The sequence below is a fragment of the Bicyclus anynana genome, chromosome 8 (genome assembly GCF_947172395.1).
Source record: "Bicyclus anynana chromosome 8, ilBicAnyn1.1, whole genome shotgun sequence".
Taxonomy (NCBI): domain Eukaryota; kingdom Metazoa; phylum Arthropoda; class Insecta; order Lepidoptera; family Nymphalidae; genus Bicyclus; species Bicyclus anynana.
Genome location: NC_069090.1, coordinates 8,697,722 through 8,724,483, shown reverse-complemented (window position 1 = coordinate 8,724,483; position 26,762 = coordinate 8,697,722). Strand labels below are relative to the sequence as shown.

Here is a 26,762-nt window from a genome sequence, read left to right as displayed (position 1 = left end):
CTATCTTAGAACTCAAATCGCTAGTCTCCAGTAACTTATGTCTCATGGCAACCCTTCGAAAAACTATTAAAGATAAAACTATAAGAGTCTCTAGCAAAGAGTTGTCATGAAGTGTAGTGTTAGTGAGGGTGCATGGTTTCTTATTATATCATATAGACAATATAAAGATACCTTGAACCCTGCTACGTCCCAAAGCCACCATGGCCCATAATTACCTATGGTAGAAGCATGACGTGACAGACTTTCGACCTTTAATAAAATGAGAAAGACCTGGCTATTATAGGCTCTAAGTCCATAACAATAGCGATCATAATAAAACATATTCTTTTGAATTTGGAAGCTGTACCAATCATTTTAAATCGCGTACGTAATCGACGTTAACGTGCTTCTAAATCAATAAGCGTTTTCAAAGCAATTGATGCCTTTTTTAGGGCACTTACATATCTTCAGGGACCTCATTAGCAGTGAATGGTGACAACTTGTTCAACAACCTATATCGAGAAAACGTTCTGTTTTATTTTTGCTTTATATACATTTGTGATAATGCCTAGTGATAATAATTTGTGGATGCTATCGGCTAAAACTAGATTTCATAAGTAAAATTCTAACGTTTAATCTAGGTTTTTACTTTTTACAATTTAATTATTTTGTACATAGGTCACTGAGAAATACATAATAAATAATTTATTAGAAATAGAGTAGAAATAAATAATTTATTATGTTACGTAATTATAATAGCATATAATAATTATAATATTCTTAAATTAAGTAACAGAACAGTCGAATTTTTCAGGTAAATCGTATGGTCCGTCAGTTTTAACTGTACTGACAGTTTATTTTCTAATGATTTTGCATTGACCTCTTTTTGGAGATCGATGTGATTTTGATTGATATTTTGATTAGATAAAACTATGCTGCAGTTAAAGCTGCGTAGTTATAACTTACATTCTAATCTATTACGAGTAGGTATACGTATGTCATAATTTTAATTGTTTATTTATAAATGGATGCGTTATGACATTTGTATTGTTGTTGACCTACCCACATTTTAGTCTATTTAAATACAGGTTGACATCTTTCCTGACTCACCCTAGGGTTAGCGTATATATAGACCTAATAAAATGTGGGAAATTTAATAATAGGCAAGTGAAATTACAACTAAATGTAAAAAAAAATATATGTAGTTCTACATACACTTTAACGAATATAGTAGATAATACTTATATTTTTTTTATAATATAGTAACTTTTTTATTGTAAGAGAAAGATAGAGTAAGATAATATACGGATTTATATCTTTTTAACCCTAGATAGCAGCAGCTTACCTACAATTATACCTGATGGAAAGCATTAATAAGGTCAAGGTTAAAGCCCACTTGCCTAGAATATACCTATAGCTTTGTAGGTGCTCTAGAACGGATTTTAATAAAGAAAGATTTTATCAATAAAATGCGATAAACATTCTCAGTACTATTTGGCTGTCTTCTCCGTATATTAATAGTTTGAGCTCTCTATCCTTTTCTCAATGTACCCGGCGGAAAAGGATATAACTAATTTACGAGTAAACAAATCTCCCGTACTAAATTGTTATTGATGAGTAGAGTGACTATCTCTTTCAGAATGTTTTCTGCTGAAAAGGATAGAAGTATTATTATTTATAAAAATGGAACTAAATTAAATAGACTAGACACGCTTTCATCGTCATCATCGTTGAAGTTTCTTCGGTGATGAGGATGAAAGCATTACCTTCACATCTAAGCTTATATCACAGACGTAGGATTTGATTTTTTGTTTGATGTTAGGAATAGGCTGTACCGATTTAAAAAAAAATACCAATGGAAAGTTGCTTTATCAGCATGTAACAGATGCTATATTTTATCCCCGTATTACCTTAGAAATGGGAACTACGTGGGTGAAATCGCGGTGTTTAGCTAGTTTAAATTATTAGTATGGATACACTCGTATTAGCCCAGGATCCGTGGAACATTTTTATAATTGATCAAGTTAAAGTGAGTGAGTAGCTTCATTTCGATGAGACGCTCAACTTTTTTATTTACAAAATTTCTCGATTATGGTAGCTTTACCAGTTGGTAGGGTCAGGGCCGGACCGTCCATACGGCGAACGGAGCGGTCGCTCCAGGCGCCAAATCCTAGGGGGCGCCGAAATGATAAAGACAAGATCGAAAAGAAATTTATTTCTTTTTTCTTGACATTCCGATATACGTTAGGCTACGAACTTTTCAAACGTCCTTAGTATATAATGTTAGGAGCAAACAGGAAAGGCGCCATAATTGGATCTCGCTCCATTCTAAAATTTACCTCGGTCCGGCGCTGGGTAGGGTTACCAGGTAATAAAATAATGTCTAAGCGTCGGGACAAGATAATGCATCATGCAATTTGTAGAACATTGTGGATGTTAAATTATATAACTTATTAGTAAATAATGTAAAAATGTTTCACGGATTCTGGGCTATATCGTAATACGAGTTCAAAATAAGTCGACGTCACTGCGAACTGATATATTAATATAGCTGTTTGGCCGAAAGCAATTTGCAATGCTGACATGGCGGGGACGATGTCGACTCAGCGAAAGCTCTGATAAATAGGAGACTGCTAATGACAGCCGCAGGGAGAGGGTACATAATTGTGATGAACGGCGCACAGATAATGTGGGATTTTTAATTCGTACGACCATTGAAATCGCTACGATGCAGTGAAATATATAATGTACTAGCAAAAACCGGCAGTTTCACCGGCGTAGTTTCCATTCCTGTGGGAATACGGAGATAAAATATATAATCTTTTAAGGGTAATTGCATAAGTTATAATAAACTTCCCATTGTTATTATTATGTAATACGCGTTGCAACGGCTTGCGGTACGGACGGCTTCAGTATGCTCGTGGTGTGTGAGCCGTCCACATCTCTTGTTGTGTAATTCTTTATGGGTTACTTGGGATAGGCGGGGAGAGTGACTTGAGTGGAAAAGGGGAGTGTTACATATCTGTCAAAGGCGCCTTTAACCCTACACACTTTCTTGACAAGTGCGTGACTTTACTCAAGGCCACTCGCTGCCATACTAGGGTCTTATTTTGGTTACAGTTTGATTTGTTAATTAAGTTGTCCTGACAAGTGTTGTGAATGATAACCTTTTTTCGACATTAGTTTTCTTATGTTTGTAATCATTTCTGAGTCTGCTAAAACCATGAAACCACGGGAATCTCTTTTAATAAGTTTAAAGTTTTTTATTAAATGCACGCTTATAGAAAAGTCGTAGTATAGTGTTAATAATAAATAGTATGCTCCCGACCAACAGTCACTAGTGGAACAAAATGTCCTCACAAAGTATGTACTTAAAACCAGTTGATTTTATTTTACTTATTGGTATACATATTAACTTGATGTAATTTACCGGTCTGATTAGTTTGTGCCAAAAACAAATGCTAAAATTCTTTCTTAAAATTGTTTATTTGCAAAACGTTGTACATTTATTCTTCGATCTCTCATAATGTTTCAGTTTAAGGTAATAAAGACACAAATTTGTATTCATGAATCTATTCCAATGCATGCCAATTCCAATTAGTCTATCGAAAGGTTATGATAAATCGCGAGGCTTCGCCGCAAATATCCCCCGGGTCAATGTCAGAGCTCGCCCTTAATACTAGAATACGCCTAATCGATAGATTGTATCGGCTTCTTTTAGAAAACATGAGCTAAAGCCAAGATGAAGAGTTCGTGATTTTTATTATTTAATTAGCACCAGCGTATTAGGTAAGTCAGTTTTTTGCTGATAACTTTTTTCTTACGTGCGATCTCAGTGAAATATCTATATATAATAAAGGAGATCATTCTTTTCGCAGGCTCAGAAGTGATAACAAAAATAAGAAAACTAATGTCGTACAAAGGTTATGAATCACATTTCACAACATTTTTCTGAACAACTCAATAACAAAAAACCAAACTGTAACCAAAATAAGACCCTAGAATGGCAGAGAATGACCTTGAGTGAAGTCACGCAATTGTGAACGTTGTGTGTAGGGTTAAGGTTAAGATAAAGGTACTTTTGACTGTTAACAAACACTCCCCTTTTCCACTCAAGTCACTCTCCCCGTCTATCCCAAGTAACCCATAAAGAATTACACAACAAGAAATGTGAACGGCTCGAACGCCACGAGCATTCTGAAGCCGTCCCTACCGCAAGTCGTTGCAATGCGGCGATAACAATTGACGCTCCATACATGGCATTTTTGTCGAACTGCACTTTAAAGAATCAATAGAATATATGGATTTGACGAATCATCGAAACTGTATAACTTGACTCAGAGCTATATTACAACGTTTATGCCGTAGTAAGTATTGCTGTAAATGGCTAGTTATAACGATATGTATCATTTATTTTGTTGGTGGGCCCTTTCGAAACTCAATAAAATGTATAGAATTATAATTCTAACGAATCGTGCCTTTTTTTTGGCCGGCACTTTTAAAAAGAGCCCAAAATGATCTCCTTTCAAAGTCTAATTTATGAAAAAAAAAGTCATTCCGGGCCACGTATAGGGTCCGTACAATACAATTCTTTAAATTTTTATTATTACTTAGCTATGATAGTTCACTTTTTACTTTCATAATATAAACAACTTCTGGCTTTTTTTCACGTATCTATAAACAACCGATGCAAGGTGTGGAGAAACTTGACTCTAACAAATCTTCCTAAATGGTAAAGTGATGTTAACACACCCATAATATATTTTCAAAAAACCTATCCAACGACAATACACACTAAAGGATAAACGAGTTAATAAATCATGCCCACACAATTAATATTGTATACACTGTAGGTAGAGTAAAAACCAAAAGTGTGAGGATGGAACTCAAGAACGCAAAGCCATAGAGCTATGTAAGCTTTTATGCTGTAAGCTACTAAAACAATAAGTTACCACACCCGTCGGAAATCCTTATCCAAATTTTTTTTTTCAATTTCACTAAAAGCTTGTTCGATTCTAACGTTCAAAGTCAATATAGAAAATAATGTTTGGCTTGCCTTCGTGGTTCGTATTGACCAACAATATTCTGAACAGATTCTAAGAAATTGCCTATCTACATTTTCTTTACATTTGATATTGGTGACAGAGCAATATGTATTACGGCTCTAGTGGTCCTTGCCTGTTTTTTTTGATATTATGTGGCAATGCTAGTTTTAGATTTTTAAAATCTACAAATACAATAATTTGGGTTTCGATGTAATTAAATTAAATATTTATTTCTGTATAAGATTTAGGTATAATCAATTTTCATGTTAAGGGTGATTTTTAGTTTGGTTTGATAAAACAAAAACGTAGAAAAAATGGTTTTTGTTAACTGAAACTTCAAAGTAACAGACAAATGGACACGAAAATAGAAACGTCATAATTTCACGGAATTAATAAATTGACGGATAAGTTGGTTATTTGACAGATGGTGTAAATGTGTAAATCTTGAAAATTTTTTAAATTATGTTAATTTTGCAAATATGAGCAGTAAAATACTACGGAGGTTTAATATTTTTTACATCTTGGTGGACAAACTAGAAACTCAATTAAGGCTGCTATCCAAGCCAGTGAGCTGGAAGACTGTCCTTTGGGTATAGTGGTCACTATTTTTCATATTATGTCTTATTATTCTTTCAGAAATCATACTGTCTGTTCTTTTAAAACTGTTCTTGTTTTATTTAGCGATATCTTATTTATGTCTAGCGTACTTCACTTCGATCGCATGAAATTCTGTTTTTTATTAAATTACTAGCGAACCCTGTCAAGCTTTGGCTTCGCTTTGACTTATGTGCGCTTCTTCCCTATCTACCCTACCTCTACCCCCCTTATCCCTACCCTACGCCTACTCTTAGTAAAGTTGGTGAGGTTGTAGAATGTAATCTCTATATGTACTAAATTTAATAATTCTTTTACCCATAGAAAATTACCACCACGTTATTTGTTAGTGTTATAGGCTAATAAAATCAAAAACTTTTATATAGGTCATGCAAGTAAAAACCAATTACAAGTTCATTATTACTTAACACGACCTAAATAGTTCAACAGACGAGAAAAATTACATATTTTGTAAGGTTTCACGATGCCAGTTCATTCACACTGTTGGCCGTTTGTCTATTGTCTAATACAATATAATCTGTTTATTTGTCATGCTGTATCTGCGGATTAATAAGGTTTAAAGATCGATCTCCTATTAAAAATGGATGCACAATCAGCGACCAAAAAACATCCTTACTCAATGAGTGTTAAATACAACTTCTTGTCACTCAATTAAAGTAGTCACATTTGCAAATTCAACCTTAAACTTAATCCATAACGTTTAATTTTGAATTCTGAATTTTTGATTTTATTGAATATTGGACTATATTTAAAGGCCTTTAGGTATAATTTTCTTTACCAATAATTCTAAAACTGTCAAAGCAAAATTGGCCAGTTTTTAAGTGAAATTTCTACATGATTGTGCGTCCTTTTATTATAAGAGGTCAATGTGTATAAAGTACAATTCAAAATTTTGTTTAATTGAGATCTGTCGTATGGACGAAATTTTATGTGACCTACAGAGTTCCATGCGGACGAAGTCGTAGACAGTTATGCTGAATTAGTGTTGAATTAGTAATTAATTTCTTGTCCTACATTTAATTTTATAAAACATATAACAATAGTATAGTGACAAAAAGTATGCCTAGGTGTCAGTACTTCTTACTGACATCCAGGCATACTTTTTGTCTGTATAACTTAAGAACCGTAAAATTTTGGCTAACATATACAAGGTGCTCGGGAGTATTTTCCCGTAACTTCAAGATATTAACGAGATCACTTATAGGATCCGAACTGCATGACTAATATTTTATAAACTACAAAAAATATATGTTTTCATACAAAGTAATTCACATAATACTGACTATCCAGGTAACACAGAATCAACGTTGCATTTTAAAATATAAATAGGTATTAAGATGCGTGTAAGGGATAAATTTTAAGATCTATTTACAAAAGAAAGAAATATTAGTTACTTTTAGAGTTAGAATATAACCCTAGACTTATGGGAAATACTCCCGAGCACCCTGTATATGTAGTTTTTTTAGTAGGCCTTGATGTCAGTTACCACTCCGTAGAATATGTCATGCTATTCACGGCTCATCCTGTATGATTTATACCCGTAAACATTTTCTTAATTCGTTCCTATAATTTACAAACATTCGGAGGAACGAGCAATATCAATTCAGATTTTCATACAATAGGGCTATTGTAAACTTATTTCAAGTTAAACACGATTCATAAAGATATAAAATTAAATGTACCGCAACCATTAATTAAACGAGATCTCCGTACCGCCATCATTTTAATGTCGTCCCAATTTAATTTCCGATGCGATCTTTGGTAGAGCAATCGCAATTTAATTATTTTTTTATGGCGACTTACAAGAACAATTCATTAGGTTATTTTATCTTTAACTTAAACATATTCAAATTTAATTAATTTTCTAAAACACGCAGTGTTAAAGCTTATTTTTAGAGATGCGCCGACTATGACTTTTGCCGACTGGCCGACTAGTCGGCCATGCCGATCACGGTTTCGGGGATTTCTGTAAAGCTTATTCGCAAGTCGCCTGCGAGTGTGTCGATGTATTTTTCTTTAATTTTTGTTCGCGCATATTGAACAAACAATACAGTCAGCGACTAGTCGGACATCTTTGCAACCGACTAGTCGGCAAAAGTCATAGTCGGCGCATTTCTAAAAATAAGCTTTATGCGTGTTTTATTCGTGTTTTATTCATATCGAACAAACAATACAGTCGGCGACTAGTTGGCGCATCACTTATTTTACATTATTCATTTTATTAACAATATTAACTAAGGGTCACACGTCATATTTAATTTCTTAAAATGTGTGCATTTTAAGAAATTATATATCACGTGTCTCAAACGGTGAAGAAAAAACATCGCGAGGAAACCTGCATACCAGAGAATTTTCTTAATTGTCTGTGGTGGACTATTGAGCTATATATAACATAACCCCTCTCATTCTGAGAGGAGACTCAAGCTCAGCAGTGAGCCGAATATGCGTTGATGATGATGATGATGATTAACTAAGGAGGTGCTTCCGTTACACTTGTGCACTTTCATCATCATCTTATTTCTTTGTTATCAACAACCACATCGACATCAGTTTATTTACAAAACTTATTGAATAATAAAGATGTGTTGAGCAAGTGTATTATTGAATGTATCATGTATATACACAAATGTGTGAGTCGAAAATTACTATTGTTTTCATAAATTAATTGAAATAATCTGGTTGGTATGTTAATTTTGAAACGATGGATATGAAAGACGGTAGAATAAAACATAAGATAGTAGGTAGATCCCATGATGCTGTCCTAAGACAGTCTAATGTGCGCCAATACCTAAATAATGCATTGCAAATTGATCAAATCCCTAATAATAACAAGCAGAATAGTACAGGCGTTTCACAGTTTCGTAGTATAGAAGAAGATGATCAGCAAAGTGCATAACATTACCCGTATCTATCTTTTTCAATTCTTAAAGGATAGGGTACTGACTAACATCTAAATGCTTACCTCAAACAACAAAGAATTCCGTAATTTCTATGGTTATAAATGCAAAACTGTAGTCTGAATATTCATTGCTCTCGGCATGCAAACTATCTTTTCAGAAGTGCAGAAATATCTCTTAAATTCCTTTTGCAGTAAATTGTACAGGTTTTTGTAAATTCAACTCTTATTTTTCACATTGCATATACTTAAGTAACTTATTTTAAAGTAGTAATGTAATTTTAACAACACATTTTCTTTGTTATTTTATACAAATTTCAAGATTTATGGTAATAATATGAATTTTTTATGTTGTTTACATGAGCTTACCTTTGTCCAGGACTTTTGGATTCATTGCTTGCGTTATTACTTGAGTCGTCATCTTCTTCTCTGGAAGTAGCTGCGGATAAACCTCTCGACGAACCTGCGTTAGGATCACTGCCATCGTTGTCATCTCCTTCCGGTGTTCTTGTAGTGCCCTCTTCAGCCTGAAACAAAATGATATATTGATCAATACGTACCAATAAAATTCAAGTGTCTGTCTGCGATTTCAAAATTACAGTTTTCTCAAGTGGCAAGACATTTACAACATACCCAAATACATACAAAATTATTAAAAAAATCCTGTCTCTCTTTCTGTTTGTCCAGACTTATCTTTGGAGCGGTTCAGAATTCTAATAGGAGTTTCATTAAAAGATAAAGGGCGGTATTGAGCAATATATGGGCTACTTTTTATCTCGGAAAATCCGGTTCGCGCGGGATTTGTGAAATACTGAATTTAATGCGGACGCAGTCACAAGCCTTCGTTTGTCGTTAATATATAAGTTAGTACTCTGTAAATCTATATAATTACCAATTGTTACGAAATTGATCCATTAATAACTTTAACTACTTAACTTGATAAATATGTCTTTAACTGCTTTAGGTTACGTGTCTTAAATTTAATTGGCTTTAGGATCAAATGTCTCTTCTATAGGATGTCATAGAAGATCAGTATCTGATTAGATGACAAATTATGATTTTGAACCCTTGTCAAAGTTAATTTGCAATGGATGAACTTAGGGGAATGGTTTGCTTTCTCTTGCAAACTGTAGAGTGACAATATTGTTTGCTAGTCACCATCTTCCATATTTACAACCTGTATTGATACTTTAGTTTTGTGACATTCAACAGAAATAGGAATGCCGAAATTCTTTTTTTTCTCTTTTCCGTCATGTTTTATATCTGAGATTTGGAGAATTTCATTAATCCTTCAATAATATAACTTCAATATAATCAAAGTAGTTGCACATGTATTTTAATTTCTAAATTCCTTGTGTGTGTCCAAACACGCGAATGTTTTATAAGTACTATTATTTATAGTGTTTATTATAAAATTCTTCAATTAATATTCTTTAAATAAATATCTATATTCCTCTAGAAAATCATTGAAAAAAATACATAAATTAAAATGTTTTGCCTTTTTCAGCCATTGGGATGTTGCTGTAAAATCATTGTAATGAAAACATATTGAGTAAAGGAGTTGATCATAATATAAACCACGTTTCGAGGGTTCTGTAACCGTACGAATTAGAATACCTATTTTCCAGATAGATGGTCGATCACGTGATCCAATAAGGGTATTGAAGAAAAACAATGAAATACAATGAAAATAATAAATTTTATATACTGATTTAAAAACCATAGAGTTAAAAATTACAAAAATAGTAATCTAGATGAGTTGGATTAGTAACAATTTTTACTTTATAACTATGTTTGTCTTGTTAGTTTATGTATTGTAATAAATACATTAAATACGTAAAGATATATATATATATATATATATATAGTTATAATTATCCGGCATTATTAATTGCTTACCTGTATTCGTATCAGTGGAATTCGTTCATCCATATTACAAGAAAACATTATCATAACAGTTAACGGTCGGAGTTCTTGCTCGTTTAATAAATAATTTTCACAATTTACAGGACTTTACGTATTAATAACGAATGGTACTAAAAAACAAGTTAGGACTACTTAAAAAAGTTTAATTGATGTTAAATGTGTTATTACAGAGAATGATTTGATTAAAATGGATGGTTCACCTGCAGGCATATTATGTATAATAATTTTAACGGTGTAGAACTCAAATAATGAGTTGTCATCAACCCATATTCGGCTCATTGCTGAGCTCGAGTCTCCTCTCAGAATGAGAGGGGTTAGGCCAATAGTCCACCACGCTGGCCCAATGCGGATTGGCAGACTTCACACACGCAGAGAATTAAGATAATTCTCTGGTATGCAGGTTTCCTCACGATGTATTCCTTCACCGATTGAGACACGTGATATTTAATTTCTTAAGAGAGCCGTGATATGCCCAGTGGATATGACCTCTGCCTCTGATTCCGGAGGGTGTGGGTTCGAATCCGGTCCGGGGCATGCACCTCCAACTTTTCATTGTGTGCATTTTAAGAAAAAAAAATGAGTTGTATTATTATGTAAAACGATGTAGTGAGAGAACTACGTTGTTTTACATCGTATTTTCGTTTTTACGTTTTTCATTTTCGATTTTACAGTCATCTAACATTGTGTTTTAACGATATAACATAATTATTGTAATTTTACGTAAATGGTGTCAGTAAAGTGATGAAACAAATAAAAAATAAATAAAGTAATAGTAACTTTTTTTATTTAGTTGTGATAATGATGTGAGTGAGAACAATTTCGCTGAAATAATCATTTTAGATGACCGAAAAACATAAATGTCACTACCACTTGATGTTAAATGGCGATGTTAAGGTAATTTCATTGAAATGAATATGTTCGATGATTACTTAAAAGAAAATTTGTGTTTTAACGATATAACATAATTATTGTACTATTAGATATGTTACTTGCCTACAAAACCACCGCAAAAGGCTACTCTGACTGAGCGCATATTTTTGTGTATATTTACATTATATATTTAAATGCACAGTTTTTACACTTTCTGAACACATAACTCGACATTGTAGACAACATTTAGGTATTATTTGTTTCATTATCTTTCGTTGTTTACGACTAAATGAAATTAAGACAATTAGTCACCTTTTTTTCGCCTCAGTTTTTATGCACTTATAGTATAAAATGTTTGTTTACAATAGTAAAGTATGGTAGCCTATTAGACAGTTGACGGCTTTGGCTTTTTGTAGCAGGTCAATTGTAGTAGGAGCTTGGACTAGCAAACTTTCAGTCTTCATAAAATGAGGTTTGTCTGGCCTTTAGTTCAATAAGAATACGCTATTTTATGTACTGCTTACAATGATATTTTTTACTACAGATGAGGCACTAGCACATCAAAACTAAGGCGGACAAATATGATAAAGGAGATGGTCCAAAATTGTATGGAGCCCCGGTCCAGTCATTGTACCCTAGCGGAAATGAAAGAAAATATTTTTTTAACTATTTTTGATTAAACAAATCTACGAATTTACTTTAATTCTTTCGAAATAATATTCATTATCTCCCAAGAAATGCAACACTAATACGGGTAATAATGGCGGATCGATGACGTTTTCAATGGAGTAATCGATTTGACGTTTGCTGTCAATTGTCATGTCATAGTTGCTTTAAGGGCGCCATCTTGATATAACTCAAAAACTTGGGTTTTAATTTTATTTATTTCTTTTTTATTTAGTGACATTTATTTACTTTAATTAATTTTAATAAGATGCTTGTATTTTTTAAATTTTAATGATACGGGGTACAAGAGTGGACCTAAAATGGACCATCTCCATTACTTAATTTCATTCGTCGCTTATTAAACAACGAACGTTATTTGAACAAATAATACCTAAATATCGTCTACAATGTCGAGTTGTGTGTTCAGAAAGTGTAAAAACTATATATACATAAATATATAATGGAATTAAAGACAAAATTGTCCATGTGTGTGTTCAGAGGTGTAGCTAAATTCGGATCACTTTTTGCGGTGATTTCGTAGGGAGGTAACCTATCTATAGTATAAAATTATCATTGGCTGCTTAGCGTCCCTTAATTGAAGCAAACTGAATGAAACAGAAATAAGAATGACGGTAATACTTAATGAATTAATAACTTTATTTCTCGGAACAGCATAGAGTAGTTTGTAAGATCTAAGGTCTCCATCGTATAAAAGCAATTTAGCATAAGAAGTTATGAGGTTTCCTTTTAATGTAAAGGTCAGAACGCATGGAGGGCAGCACTGAAAATGTTGATTTTGATGTTTAATAGGATAATTATGGTATTGTAGATTTAATTACTACTAATATTATAAAATTTTTATAACAAAAAAGTTGAACCGACTTCAAAATCACAAAACTAAAAAGCGAAAAACTACCTTCTTAAGCTACCTTCTGTGCTAAGCCGTATTATTTAAAGCCGTTTCTGAAAGAACCACAGGAAAGGACTGTCTTTAAATTCTAAAACTGTATGATTTAATCGGCTTTAGTTAATGCATCACTGTGTTGGCATCGCCTTCAATGTGATCAGAAGCAAAATATTATTTTTGTGATTATGAAGTCGGTTCAACTTTTTTGTTTAAAATATTTTATTTTTCTGTTTTTAGTGTGCCCTAGCATGGTGATCGAAAGCGCCATAAAGATTTAAAGTTAGTAGTATTGCAAGCGGTAAGTAGATCCAGAGATCTACTTAACTGATTTTGAAAAATCTTCTACAACTGGAAAACCAGGTATTTTTGTGAGTGTCATCTATACTAATATTATAAAGCTGAAGAGTTTGTTTGTTTGTTTGTTTGATTGAACGCGCTAAACTCAAGAACTACTGGTCCGATTTGAAAAATTCTTTCAGTGCTAGATAGCCCATTTATCAAGGAAGGCTATAGGCTACATATTATCCCCGTATTCCTACGGGAACGGGAACCACGAGGGTGAAACCGCGCGGCGTCAGCTAGTAAGCTATATTTTATCACTGTATTCTTATTGGAACAGAAACTACGCAGTTTCATCCGCGGTTTGTTTCGAGAAAAGAAGTTATTAGGTACTTCATTAAGAACTAACTTAATGAAGTAATAACTTTATTTCTCGGAATACCAGTGAGTAGTCATAAATAGAACACCTCCAGTCCATATTTTAAAAGCATAAAAAAGTTGTGAGGTTTCCTTATAAAGTAAAGGCCAGCTGGCCTATTCACTATTTTAGTATCTTATCTATACTAATATTATAAAGCTGAAGAGTTTGTTTGTTTGATTGAACGCGCTAATCTCAGGAACTACTGGTCCGATTTGAAAAATTCTATCAGTGTTAGATAGCCCATTTACCGGGTGAAACCGCGTGGCGTCAGCTAGTTTATTATAAACCTATTAAAATAGAAATCAAATCAATTGACAAATTGTCATTTACCTACCTACTGTGTGATATCCACCAGTAAGCACCGGATGATATTTTTACATAAAATCCCAACTTTGTATATGTATCAACTAGCATACGTCAAAGATAGTGAATTAGCCTGCAGACCGTATATAGTGCATCACTGAAAATGTTGATTATTTATATTCATTAAACCCAATGAATTAAAATATTGTTATTACTTTGTTTTATTTATTACATCACGCATAAAAGAACTAGCAACACAGAGTTGAGATAAATATAGAAAAGAAGATTTCATACATCCTATAAAATATTACTTGAATAATTTTAATAATTAATATTTAAACCAAGTCATTTATATTGAGTATACATTTTTTTAAATTCTTTACAAGTTAGCCCTTGACTACGATCTCTCCCGATGATAAATCATGATGCAATCTAAGATGGAAGCGGGCTAACTTAAATCGCTTGGCGGTACGTCTTTGCCGTTAACTAGCCCCGTCTGAAGCCAGACCTTTTGACGGCCTTCGTGGCGCAGTGGTATGCGCGGTGGATTTACAAGACGGTGGTCCTGGGTTCGATCCCTGGCTGGGCCGATTGAGATTTTCTTAATTGGTCCAGGTCTGGCTGGTGGGAGGCTTTGGCCATGGCTAGTTACCACCCCACCAGCAAAGCGATTAAGCGTTCCGGTACGATGCCGTGTAGAAACCGAAAGGAGTGTGGATTTTCATCCTCCTCTTAACAAATTAACCCGCTTCCATCTTAGATTGCATCATCACTTACCATCAGTTGAGATTGTAGTCAAGGGCTAGCTTGTAAAAATTAAAAAAAAAACCTGGACCAATTAAGAAAACCTCAATCGGCCCAGCTAGCCAGTAAATCCACTGCGCATACCACTGCGCTACGGAGGCCGCCAAAACTATAAGTTATAAAAATTCTATTAAAATAACACCCCTGTTTCTGTCCCTTTCTTTCTCTGTTTCTACCTCCTATTGCATTCTCTTTCACACATTCCACCACCACCAGCAGAGGTTGCCTTGTCTTTAGTAGACGCTTTTTGAATCATTACGTCGTTTATCATTTATTATTTATTATTTTCAGGTAAAACCTCAGACCAATTATTGTATAGGACCTGCCTCGCTAGACGTTACTTTTCTGTCAAAGTATATGATCAACGATCTAATGCGATTATAGAAACTGTCTTTATAGTATCGATGTTAAATAGTTGTAATCGTGTTCGTCGGTTAAAGAGCTCCGTAAAAATACCTTTTTGTGTAATTGAATTGTGTAAAAAACGGGCAATAACTTCTAGTTTAGTTTATGATATATACCAAATCTAAGCTCGTTTTCTTCAGAAAATGACAGACAATTTTGTTCGTGACTATAGTGCGATACAGGTCCTTCTATAATTGGTCTGAGGGTAAAACGTTCACATTAAACAACTTGACCGTTATTTTAAGCCTAATAACAAATGAGAGAGACACCCCTGTTTCTGTCCCTTTCAATAGACAACGTCGCGTAACCAAAGGGAGAGCAGTCCACATTTCAATAACTCGAAAGTACCCTATTATTTGTAGTACCAAGTGAAGTAGTGCCTGTAGTACTTTGTCTTATGAAAAGGGATTCTATTCTTGGCGTACGTGCTCTTTGATCGATATGCTCTCAAAGAAAAGAAAATCGCTCCTTGAGTTACGAAGGAGTTTCGAGGTGAAATAACACACGGTTCAAAAACAAAAGTAGCTACATGCGAAGTTCGGAGTTGAGAGATGGATACGATGCCACTCGACTTGTAAGAAAAAAAAAACATTTATTCCTAAAATTGTGCGCGCTTTACACCTTTGTAGTGCCTAATACCAAGGCCATTTAAGCAATTCAAAAACCAAAAGTAGTCTAAGCATAACACTATAAGTCACTAGCTGACGCTGCGTGGTTTCACTCGCGAGGTTCCCGTTCCCTTAGGAATACGGGGATAATATATAGCCTATAGCCTTCCTCGATAAATGGGCTATCTAACGCTGAAAGAATTTTTCAAGTCGGACCAGTAGTTCCTGAGATTAGCGCGTTCAATTAAACAAACAAACAAACTCTTCAGCTTTATAATATTAGAATAAAAAGAATAAAAAAAAAGTATAGATATTTGGCACAACATTGAAAAAGGATCCAGCTTAGCAGTGTGCTGCATGTATAGTGCGAGCAAGGTAAGTCTGCGCGCGACTGCCGGCTGGCGCAATTATGTTGCCAGCGTTAGTTATGTCCTTTATCCGCCAAGATAGAGATAGACGACGACCCGGTTTTGGCCACGCGCAAACTTATCGTGCGCGCGCGCAAATAAATATTGGACATACAGCGCTGTTTTTCAGTTTACACATTCCGATGTGACGACATTCAGATCTTTTAAATATAAATCGAATAACATTTGGAATTCGTTTTAAGTGTGTTTAAATAATAAATCTTGGAAGTCACAATGTGAAGTGAAGTGAAGTCTGTCAATGGCCAGTGTGGTGGATTATTGATCTAACCCTTCTTTTTCTAAGAGGAGACTCGAGCTCAGCAGTGAGCAGAATATGGGTTGATAATGTTGATGATGATGAATAATATTGTAAAATTTAATTCAAAATAGATGAGAGATGAGAGATACCTTTATTTAAATGTGGATTCACCCTTGAAGCGAGGCTTTGAATAACAATTGATTTAGCCGGCTCGTGGTAAATATACCTAAATGGTCACGTACTGACATGTGTCACAGACTATGACGTGGTGTGACATTCTGTTTAATTTTAGGCTTATCTCATATTCGGCAAATTTTCCCTCAACTATAGTCTAAGAACTATACAACAAATTCACCAATTTTTTTGAAGTGATAACTTGTTATGGGAGGGTAAATCGCATCGTAACGTAACGCGTTACGGCGTCACTATGTCTGGCTTCCCTTTCTCTCACACACAACATTGGCACTGCAACTGAACTGTAGTTCACTTTTATGTTTAGTACTCAATATTGTAATGTGTCCCAGTCGCCAGTCAACTTCGCGACAACCCTTCGAAAAACACTATTTAATTTGAAAAATCATGAGTCTCTAGCGAAGGGTTGCCATGAAGCCAAGTCTGGCAAATGAGGATATCATATTATGCCGATAAAAATATAAAAAAAATTTACTTTATACTTAGACGGTTGAGGGTCTGGATTTTTAAAACCTACTACCTCCCAATGCCAGCACGATCCAAACTCTATAATTGGCTACCATACTTACTTAAAGTAGGTGCATGCGCTGACAAACTTTCAGCTTTTAAAGAACGACGAAGGTCTGGAGTTCACGGGCTCTCCGTCTGTTACTTAGAAAGTGTTCACTCGATAATTTTTCACTTTTATATTTTGATAAAACGAAACGGTAAATCAAGAATATCAGGCGAACAAAGTCGCGGACATCAGATAGCGGACAATAAAACTGTCACAATCAGGAAATATTGCAATATTTTTCTTGTCTCCACGGGACGGGAAGCATGGATTCCACGTAATCCAATTCGATATCTCGTTTGAAGTTAAATGGCCTTTGCCGTGTCTCTATGTGATGACAGGGTTTTGAAACACGTCAGTCATTGAGCTCTTTCGATAGGAAGCTCTACGTCAATAGAATTTTAATAGCATTAATATTTCAACTCAGTCAGTATACATAGCTGAAGTTTTGTTCGTTTCTATTTGGAGAATATATTAATAACTAGCTGGCGCCACGCGGTTTCACTCGCGTGGTTCTCGATCCCGTAAGAATACGGGGATAATATAGCATATAATATAGCCTATAGCCTTCCTCGATAAATAGGCTATCTAACACTGAAAGAATTTTTCAAATCGGACCAATAGTTCCTGAGATTAGCGCGTTCAGTCAAACAAACTAACAACATCTTTAGCTTTATATATTAGTATAGACTAGCGGACACTCGTGACTTCGTCCGCCCTTAGGCCTTTTTAATCCGACCCTATCGCAAAACCGGTTCTTAGTGGACACGAACTAACTATAAACTACCTCCCTGCCAAATGTCAGCTTTGTACATCGAGCGGTTTTCGACATTTGACGAATAATGACCCTTCGCATTTATATATTAAGATAAGCATTAATAGCTCCACAAGTCCAGTGGGCAGGGCTCGGATCAATTACCTCTCAGTTATTATTTAAAAAAACCGCGTATTTGTGTGTGACAATAATCGAATCCACTCCTAACACAGTCTTTCCGAGTATTTGGAGGGGTACGGGGATATTGATCACATTAAAAAAACATACGACTAATATTCTTATAAATACAAAATTATTTACGGAACTAGGTATTATCTCAGATTTTTATTTATTAGCAATTTTATATAGGACGATATAGATTTTGGCACCCAATTGAGCTATATTTCCAGTATAGTTGGGTAATCTCGGCGTGATTGGCGGACATTCGGTCGGGATAGATCGTTGATGACACTTGATACCTCAATTTTAGAAACGATCTCTTGCACTTTACGATCCATTCAATGTTTCATAACGAACCTATTGTTTGATGTACGCTGTTGAAATCTACAACTACGATGAGAATATGCTTTATTCCTGTGAAACGATCGTCATAGTTGCGTTTACAAAGGAAATTCATGGAGGAATTATTGCTTGGCTACATGTATAGATCACCATCATCATCATTATCAACCCATATTCGGCTCACTACTGAGCTCGAGTCTCCTCTCAGAATGAGAGGGGTTAGGCCATTAGTCCACCATGCTGGCCCAATGCGGATTGGCAGACTTCACACACGCAGAGAATTAAAAAAATTCTCCGGTGTGCAGGTTTCCTCACGATGTTTTTGGGCTATCACGGCTCTATAATAGAGCAATGTGAAGCAATTAGTGCAGCAATGTGGAACAATTTCATTAAAAACTTGGCATTTAAAAAAAAAAAAGAATATTTGCCATATCTTTTTAAATATGACCAATATTCCTATTCCCTCTAACTAGTCGTCGTATCGTATATAGGAGTCGTGTCGTATATAGGATACGACACTAGACCAACGGAGCGGGGATAAAACCACCAGCCTACGGTGATGAGTCCGACCGCTCTTACCGTTTAGCTCCACAAAAACCTAGATAAAAAAAATATAATACGCTATAGTTGCCCTTGCGATTTTTGAAAGTTCCTTGTTTTCTCCAGGATCTCATCATCAGATGCTGACCAGATAACTATGGGATTAATTGGAAAGAATACCCTCTCAAACAAAAAATGGCAAGTCGGGCAAAACTATGAACGAGGTAAACCATGGTGGTGAGGCGTTTTCCTTCCAAGCCATTTTCCACACTTTAGTGTGTCCGATAACAAATATTCCCCCTGAAAATTGTCCGACAAGGTCATCTTTCTTTATCTATTGTGCAAAAATCGGCTCTGACTTTGTATTACTTTATCTATTACTTCTATATATACTATGTGCTACCTTCTGATCACTTTGAAGGCGGTGCCAAGCCAGTGACGTATTAATTAAAGCCGTTTCTGAAAAAACCACGGGAAAGATTTGTCTTTAAATCCTAAAAGTTTATTCGGCTTTAGTTAATGCATTACTATGTTGGCACCGCCTTCAAAGTGATCAAAAGGTAGCACATACTGTGATGTTATTTTTCGCTTTTTAGTTTATTAATTAATTTTTCACTGTTTTTAGTGTGTCCTAGTATTTAATTTTCATAAAAATCAGTTCAGTAATTTTGTGTTAAAATGTAAACAACAAAATTGCCCGTACTGTGGCGCTGCCAAGCGTCTCTCTTTTTTTGAAGTCAGTTATTAAAGAAATAAAGTTTGGGAGATTATATGAGGTAATCTCTAGATCTATTAAACAGATTATAAATAAATTCTTTTTTCAAAGCCACGTTTTTTGTCAGTGGCTGCTATCATGCTTGACAGTAAGCAATGATGCAGCCTATGGTGGAGTGCGTTTGCCTATAAGATGCCTCTTGACATGAATATACCCATGTTGTCGGTGGTAAGCTATATTATATTCCAAACAGAAACTACGTGAGTGAAACAGCGGGGCGTCTAATTTAGTAAACAAAGTATTTTAACTTTTTTGTGTTACATTCTTACTTCGCCTGGCTTATTCACCATTTTGGTCTTTATTATCAACCACTTTAAATTAACATCAAATCAATTGACAAAATGACATTTATATCCACCAGTAAACTCCGTATGACATTTTATATAGAATAACAATACCGTATATGTCAACTAGCTTAAGTCAAAGATAATGAATAAGCCTGCAGTTAAGTGTCGAATAGGCTAAACGTAAGTTTGTCACTTTCTTACTTTTTATGTCAAATGAATACATACACTGTTCGTGCAATATTCGCGCCAACCCGTATAGTAGCAACGTGGTGGGTATAAGCTGTAAAAACTCCATTACAGGGCCAAGGCCGGCAACGCTTCCCAGGCAATACAAACACAAGCTACACAGCGTCTTCGCCGGCGAAGAATGAGGTTCCCGATATCTAACGTCACACGGACTTGAGTTCTTTGACTCACGATCTCGGGGGCTCTCAGGCTAAAGTACCAATTCTTCCAGAACGGCCTTCTAGGTCGTGGTCCGAGTCTTAGAGGAGTCGCCCTCAGAGAGTCATTACTTCTATCTCTTCTGCTTCAGCCTTCGGGCCCCATCAGGCGATGCTTCTGCGTTTGCCCAAGCCCCCCGGTGACGAGGCTGAGGTCTCTGAGGCTGAAGGAGGAGCCTACAGGAGGGCACTTATACAATCAGAAAGATCATACAAATATGCTGAAAATGAGGAAAAGATAAGAATTATGTACGTAAAAAGGTAAAGGGAAGGATATTCGAGTCAATAAAGAAACTTTCGAACTATACATGATTCAGCCCTTGATATTTAACCATCAGTTCCTGTCAATTACATTTCGACATCCTAAGCTTGCCTGGATACGACGTTTATGCAATTTACGTCATTAACACGTCTACATAAAGTTCAAAGTTGACTGCTTAGTGACATACGACTCGATCTAATATCGATCGCGGCAATCGGTGATAAATTTAGAATTCGTTTAGAAACGGTCGGAGAGTGGCATAATAAAATTATGTAGGTAGAGTGCAGTGGTTCCAATATTGCACTAAATCAAAAAGAGAATTTTATTCGTATAACTAGTGGACCCGCTCAAGCTTCGCTTTGACTTTTTTTTTTATTTATTTGCACTTCTTCCCTATCCCTACCTTACACTACCCTACTTTTACCGCTACCCTACCCCTACTCTACCCCTACCCTACCCTACCCTACAACTACCCTACCTTTACTGTACCCCTACCCTATCCCCATATCATAAACCTACCCTACCACTACCCTACCCTACCCCTACCCTACCGCTACCCTACCCCTACCCTATCCCTATAGCATACCCCTACCCTACCACTACCCTACCCTAGGATTTAGAGGTTTAAAAATAGATGTTGGCCGATTCTCAGATCTACTGAATATGCACAAAAAATTTCATCAAAATCGGTCAAGCCGTTTCGGTGGAGTATGGCAACGAAAACTGTGACACGAGAATTTTATATATTAGATAATTGCACAATATATTTTCATTTATTATGAAAAACTCATACCATTATTTATTATGAAAGAAAGGAGCGTTTTGTCCAAAAAGAGTAAAGATAACATAAACGCTCCATGCTTTCTTTCATATTAATTATAGTAAGTATTTAATAAAGATGATTACCTACTGTTGAGGAGAATGTGATTTTTTATTCTTGTTGGTTGAATTTGTGTAATTTCAATAAAATTTCAGGATTATCTTCAGTGATTTTAATTTTGAAGCGTACATTTCTTTTCAGTTAGTGAAAATTAATTACAGATACAGAGTAGTGAATGACAGTTGACGGTTGACGTTGAATTGACTTGCACTTGATAGACAGATGACATTGACGTTATTGTGTTCGGTGTTGCGCATTAACATGCCCCCGGCCTTGGAAGAACTCTTCCAATGTCTTCTTCTTCAGGGTCCTCGTCCTCTGGAAAGATGGGACATATTTTCGAACAAGCCCTTTGAATTATGCCTTCAGATGTGCGAATATAGGCAACTCGAGCTACTCCATCTTTGCCTCTTGAGACTTCAGTGACTCTTCCAAGACGCCATTTTAAGGGTGGAGAATTATCTTCTTTTATAAGGACTAACATGTCTTCGGTGATATCTCGACTTGGACTCTTCCATTTAGTTCTAGTTTGGAGTTCAGAGACATACTCCTTAGACCAACGTTGCCAGAAATGTTGTCTGAGTTGTTCAATTCTGTGATAGCGTGTCAACCGATGTGATGGTGTAGTAGTTAGATCTTCAGAAGCTGGTGCTGTCAGCGGGCGGCCAATGAGGAAGTGAGCGGGGGTAAGAGGTAAAAGGTCTGAGGAATTAGAGGACAAAGGGGAAATGGGACGAGAATTTAGAATAGCCTCAATTTGGGCTAAAACCGTGCTAAATTCTTCATAAGTTAAATGGGCATTGCCTACCACGCGTTTTAAGTGAAATTTACAGGATTTGATGCCTGCCTCCCATAAACCTCCAAAATGAGGCGCATAAGGTGGAATAAATTTAAATTTGATATGATTATCATGTGCATACTCTACTATTGCATCTGAATTATTGTCTATGAAATCGGAAAACTCTTTCATAGCACCAATAAACGTTTTGGCATTATCTGAGTGAATTTCTAATGGTTTTCCACGCCTAGATATAAATTTTTTCAGAGCCTGTAAATATCCATCAGTTGTTAAACTAGTGACTAATTCCAAATGCACCGCACGAGTACTAAAACAAACAAATAAGCAAATATAACTCTTTTCCAATCGCGCACCCCTACCTCGTCGATTAAGTATCAAAATTGGGCCTCCATAATCCACTCCGCAGCGCATGAAGGGAAAACCTGATTGAAAACGTTCAGAGGGTAGATTTCCCATAATGGGTGTCAAGGTTTGACCTTTGAAACGTGTGCAAGTAACACATCTATGAACTGTTTGTCTAGCCAAATTTCTACCTTTTAAAGGCCACCATTCATCTCTAATGTGATATAAAAGTAATTGAGGTCCTGCGTGGAATAATCTTTTATGTTCAAATGCAAATAACAAACGAGTGAAACAATGTTTGCTATCGAGTAAAACAGGATGCTTTTTATTGTAAGAAAAATTGTCATAATTTGCAAGTCTACCACCTATGCGTATTAACCCATCTTTATCTAGAAAAATAGATAAACCGGTAATACTTTTAGTAGATTTTAGTTTTAAATTTTTCGTTAAACAGTTGTACTCTAAAGGAAAAGATTGTATTTGTGATATTCGCGTCAATAATGTACTGGAAGTATTCAGCTCTTCAACCGAGAGCGGACCAACCAAACGATTATTGCGTTTTGTACGAGAATTTTGAATAAATCGTAGTACGTAGGCTGCACTGCGCTTTAAGCGATTAAATGATGAAAACCGATTGAAATCAAATAACCCACTATATAAATTTAAATGTAGTGACATCTCAGTTACACTTGCAGATTTTAATTCTGGTAAATCTGAAGGAACTTCTTTTGTAAAATGCCTTTGTGGCCATTCTGAATGATGATTGTGTAAAAAAGCAGGACCATTCCACCATAATTGACATTTATCAAGCGCATCAAAACTCATGCCTCGAGATAACAAATCAGCAGGGTTGTCCCCACTGCTAACGTGTCTCCAACAAGCTTCACTTGCAATATCATTAATCTCAGTAACTCGGTTTTGTACAAATGATTTTAAAAGATGTGGTGACATGCGAAGCCATCCAAGCACTATGGTGGAGTCCGTCCAAAAATATACTTTATGAAATTTAAGTCGCAATGATTTACTTATTTTTGCAAACAATTTGGCACCCACTAAAGATCCACATAGTTCTAATCGAGGAATACTTATAGCTTTTAATGGAGCTGTTTTACTTTTTGAACATAACAATTTGATAAACACTGGTGAATTGTCTGAATAAGAACGTATATAACTACAAGCACCATAAGCACTTTGTGAAGCATCACTGAAAATGTGAAGTTCAATGTATTGATTATGTGAACCTATAACATGTCGAGGAATGCGAATATCCTTTAAACAGTCAAATGATTTAATAAACTTTTCCCAAGACTGAACCACATCATGAGGAACGGGGTCATCCCAGTCAAGTTTGGAAAGCCATAATTTTTGCAATAAGATTTTGGCACATATGATTGTTGGTGATAACAACCCAAGTGGATCATAAATCTGAGCAATTACAGATAACATTGAACGTTTAGTAACAGTGTGTGTGTTTACCTTAAGTTTGGTAGTGAAATATAATTCATCACTTTGAGTGAACCAACCCAAACCGAGAGTTTTATTTGAACAATCATCTCCTAAAGATAAATGTCTTGATTCATTAGGTGTGTTTAAGCAAGTATTAAATAACCATTTATGTAATGGAAAACATCCTGAGGCTAAAACTGATGTGATGTGATCACAAATTTGCATGAGGGTATCATGATTGTCATGGCCAGTGATTAGATCATCAACAAAAAAATCTTCATTGATTATTTTAGACACATAATTGTTATCCTCTCCTGGGACAGTGTACTTATTTTCACATTCCTGTCCAAGTTCCTTTAAACATCTAATACTCAAATAAGGAGCCGATGCAGTACCATATGTAACCGTATTGAGCCTAAATATTTTCAAAGAGTCAGAAGGATTCTCTCGCCATAAAATTAACTGTAAAGTGCGTTGATCAGTCTGTACATTAATTTGTCGGTACATTTTCTCTATGTCAGCGCATGCAACATATTTGTATTGACGAAAACGAAGAAGAATAGAAAAATTATCATTGTGTAAAGTAGGCCCAATATGTTATATACTATTTAAGGATTTTCCTGTACTGGTGACAGCACTTGCATCAAACACGGTACGTAGTTTTGTTGTTTTTGAATTTTCATTAATAACACCATGATGTGGTAACATATAATAAGGATAACTATAAGTATCAATTTGTGTCATATGCCCCAATTGTTCATATGTGCGCATAAATTCACAATACTTTTCTTTAAGATCAGGTGAATTTCTAAACTTGCGTTCCAATGAATAAAATCTCTTCTCGGCTAATGAATAGCTGTCCCCTAAAACATCAGCGGGTTCTTTTAGAGGAATTCTAACAGAAAACCTACCATCAGGTTCTCGGTGGTGAGTTGATAAGAAAATTTGTTCACAAGTGAGTTCATCTGCTGTGAGCATTTTGCTCCCCGAGGAAGGAATTTCTTCCAACTCCCAGAATCTTTTTAATTGACTATCTAAACTACTAGTTAGGTTACAACTAACTTGATTATTGATGCGCAAGTTAGTACTTGTGTGTATTGGTCCAGATATGACCCAACCTAGTTTGGTTTCATGTAAATATGGCCCTGTTGATAGCTTTATGAAACCCTTGTTGTGAAATTCCCAAAATTTATCAACACCTATTAAAATATCAATATCAGAAGGATGATGAAAATTAGGATCTGCAAGTTTAATGTTGTTTGGAATACAAATTTTACTAATGTCTAACTGGCATGGTGGCATACTGGCTGTGATGCGAGGTAAAACCAAACATTGTATGTGTGTATGAAAATTGTTTACTCTTGAGTGTATCTTTACAGTACACTTATGTGCGCTTTGAGTGACTGCATGACCTACTCCCATAACTTGAACAGAGGACTGTATAAGTTGTGCGTTTATTTTGTGTGCAAATGATTGGTTAATAAGGCATATTTGACTGCCAGTGTCCAGCAAAACCCGTGCTGTATGTAATTTATTATCACTAGCTACTACGTCTACCAAGGCAGTAGATAGCAAAACTAAGTTGTGTGAATTATAATTATTTAAAGTAATCTCCTTTGTGTGTGACTTAGAGGGATATTCGGTACAGTTCAAGGCAGTTGAGTGAGATGAAGGGCTCATATCAACTGGCAAAGATGTATTTGTGTGTACATATGATGTTGATGCGTTTACATTTTCAATAACTACATGACTATGCAGAAGTGTATTATGTTTGGATGAGCACTTCTTACACGGACCAAATAGGCAGTCCGAACTAGTGTGATTTCTGCGAAGACAGTTCCTGCATAACTTCTTGGAATCCACTAATTTAATTCTATCATTAATCGATAAATCTAGAAACTTAGTACATGAATAAATTGGATGTGAATCATCACACATAGGGCAAGCTTGAGTGTATTTGGAATGTGAATTGTTTTTGTTAACTTGTGAAGTAACATGACTGTGCGACTGATGTTGATTGAAGGATACTTTCCTAATTGATTGATGATTATTATTAGCGTTATTAATGATATTGTGTCTAGAGTCACTCTTACTGCAATTAGTTTTTAAAACATCCAAAACATCTGCCCTATCCCTTAAAAATTGTATTAAATGATCTAGCTTAACTGGGTTTGATTCTTGGTGTGAATTTAAATTATAAGACCCTTTATGTTGTTCCCATTTGCGCTCAGTGGATAGGTCGAGTTTACTTACAACTAAGTATATAATTAATGTGTCCCATGATTCAGTAGGCTCACCTAGTGTACTCAGAGCCCTAAGATTTCTAAGAATAGTATCAATTAACTTCCTAATTAGTGGGGCAGATTCTTTATTTAAGGATGTAATGGAAAACAAAGCTTTGACATGGTTATATATTAGCAAACGATGATTATTATACCTATTTTGAAGTAAATCCCACGCATGTGCATAATTCTCTGCAGTGAACTCTAATGCGCTGATGACCTGCAATGCTACCGCATTGAGCGAGGACTTCAGGTAATGAAATTTTTGTATGGGGTCTAAATCTGTGCGTGAGTG

General features: G+C 35.3%; 2 protein-coding genes across 4 annotated transcripts in view; both read right to left on the bottom strand.

Annotated features, from left to right (window-relative positions):
* The window catches only part of LOC112052652 (uncharacterized), a 167,084-nt gene that overhangs the window by 55,271 nt on the left and 85,051 nt on the right, over window positions 1–26,762 (bottom strand). For all 3 annotated transcript variants that reach the window (XM_052883139.1, XM_052883140.1, XM_052883141.1), the window contains exon 2: window positions 8,905–9,062. In XM_052883139.1, the coding sequence (XP_052739099.1) occupies window positions 8,905–9,062 (158 nt within the window). The remainder of the gene's footprint in view (window positions 1–8,904; window positions 9,063–26,762) is intronic.
* LOC128198329 (uncharacterized) lies at window positions 21,711–24,524 on the bottom strand. The gene has a single exon (XM_052883142.1). It carries the CDS (start codon window positions 24,408–24,410, stop codon window positions 21,855–21,857), a length of 2,556 nt encoding a protein of 851 aa, XP_052739102.1. The 5' UTR covers window positions 24,411–24,524; the 3' UTR covers window positions 21,711–21,854.

What these genes read in the sequence shown, in the direction of transcription:
- LOC128198329 (XM_052883142.1), bottom strand. Translation starts at nt 24,410, where the DNA reads ATGCAAATTTGTGATCACATCACATCAGTTTTAGCCTCAGGATGTTTT.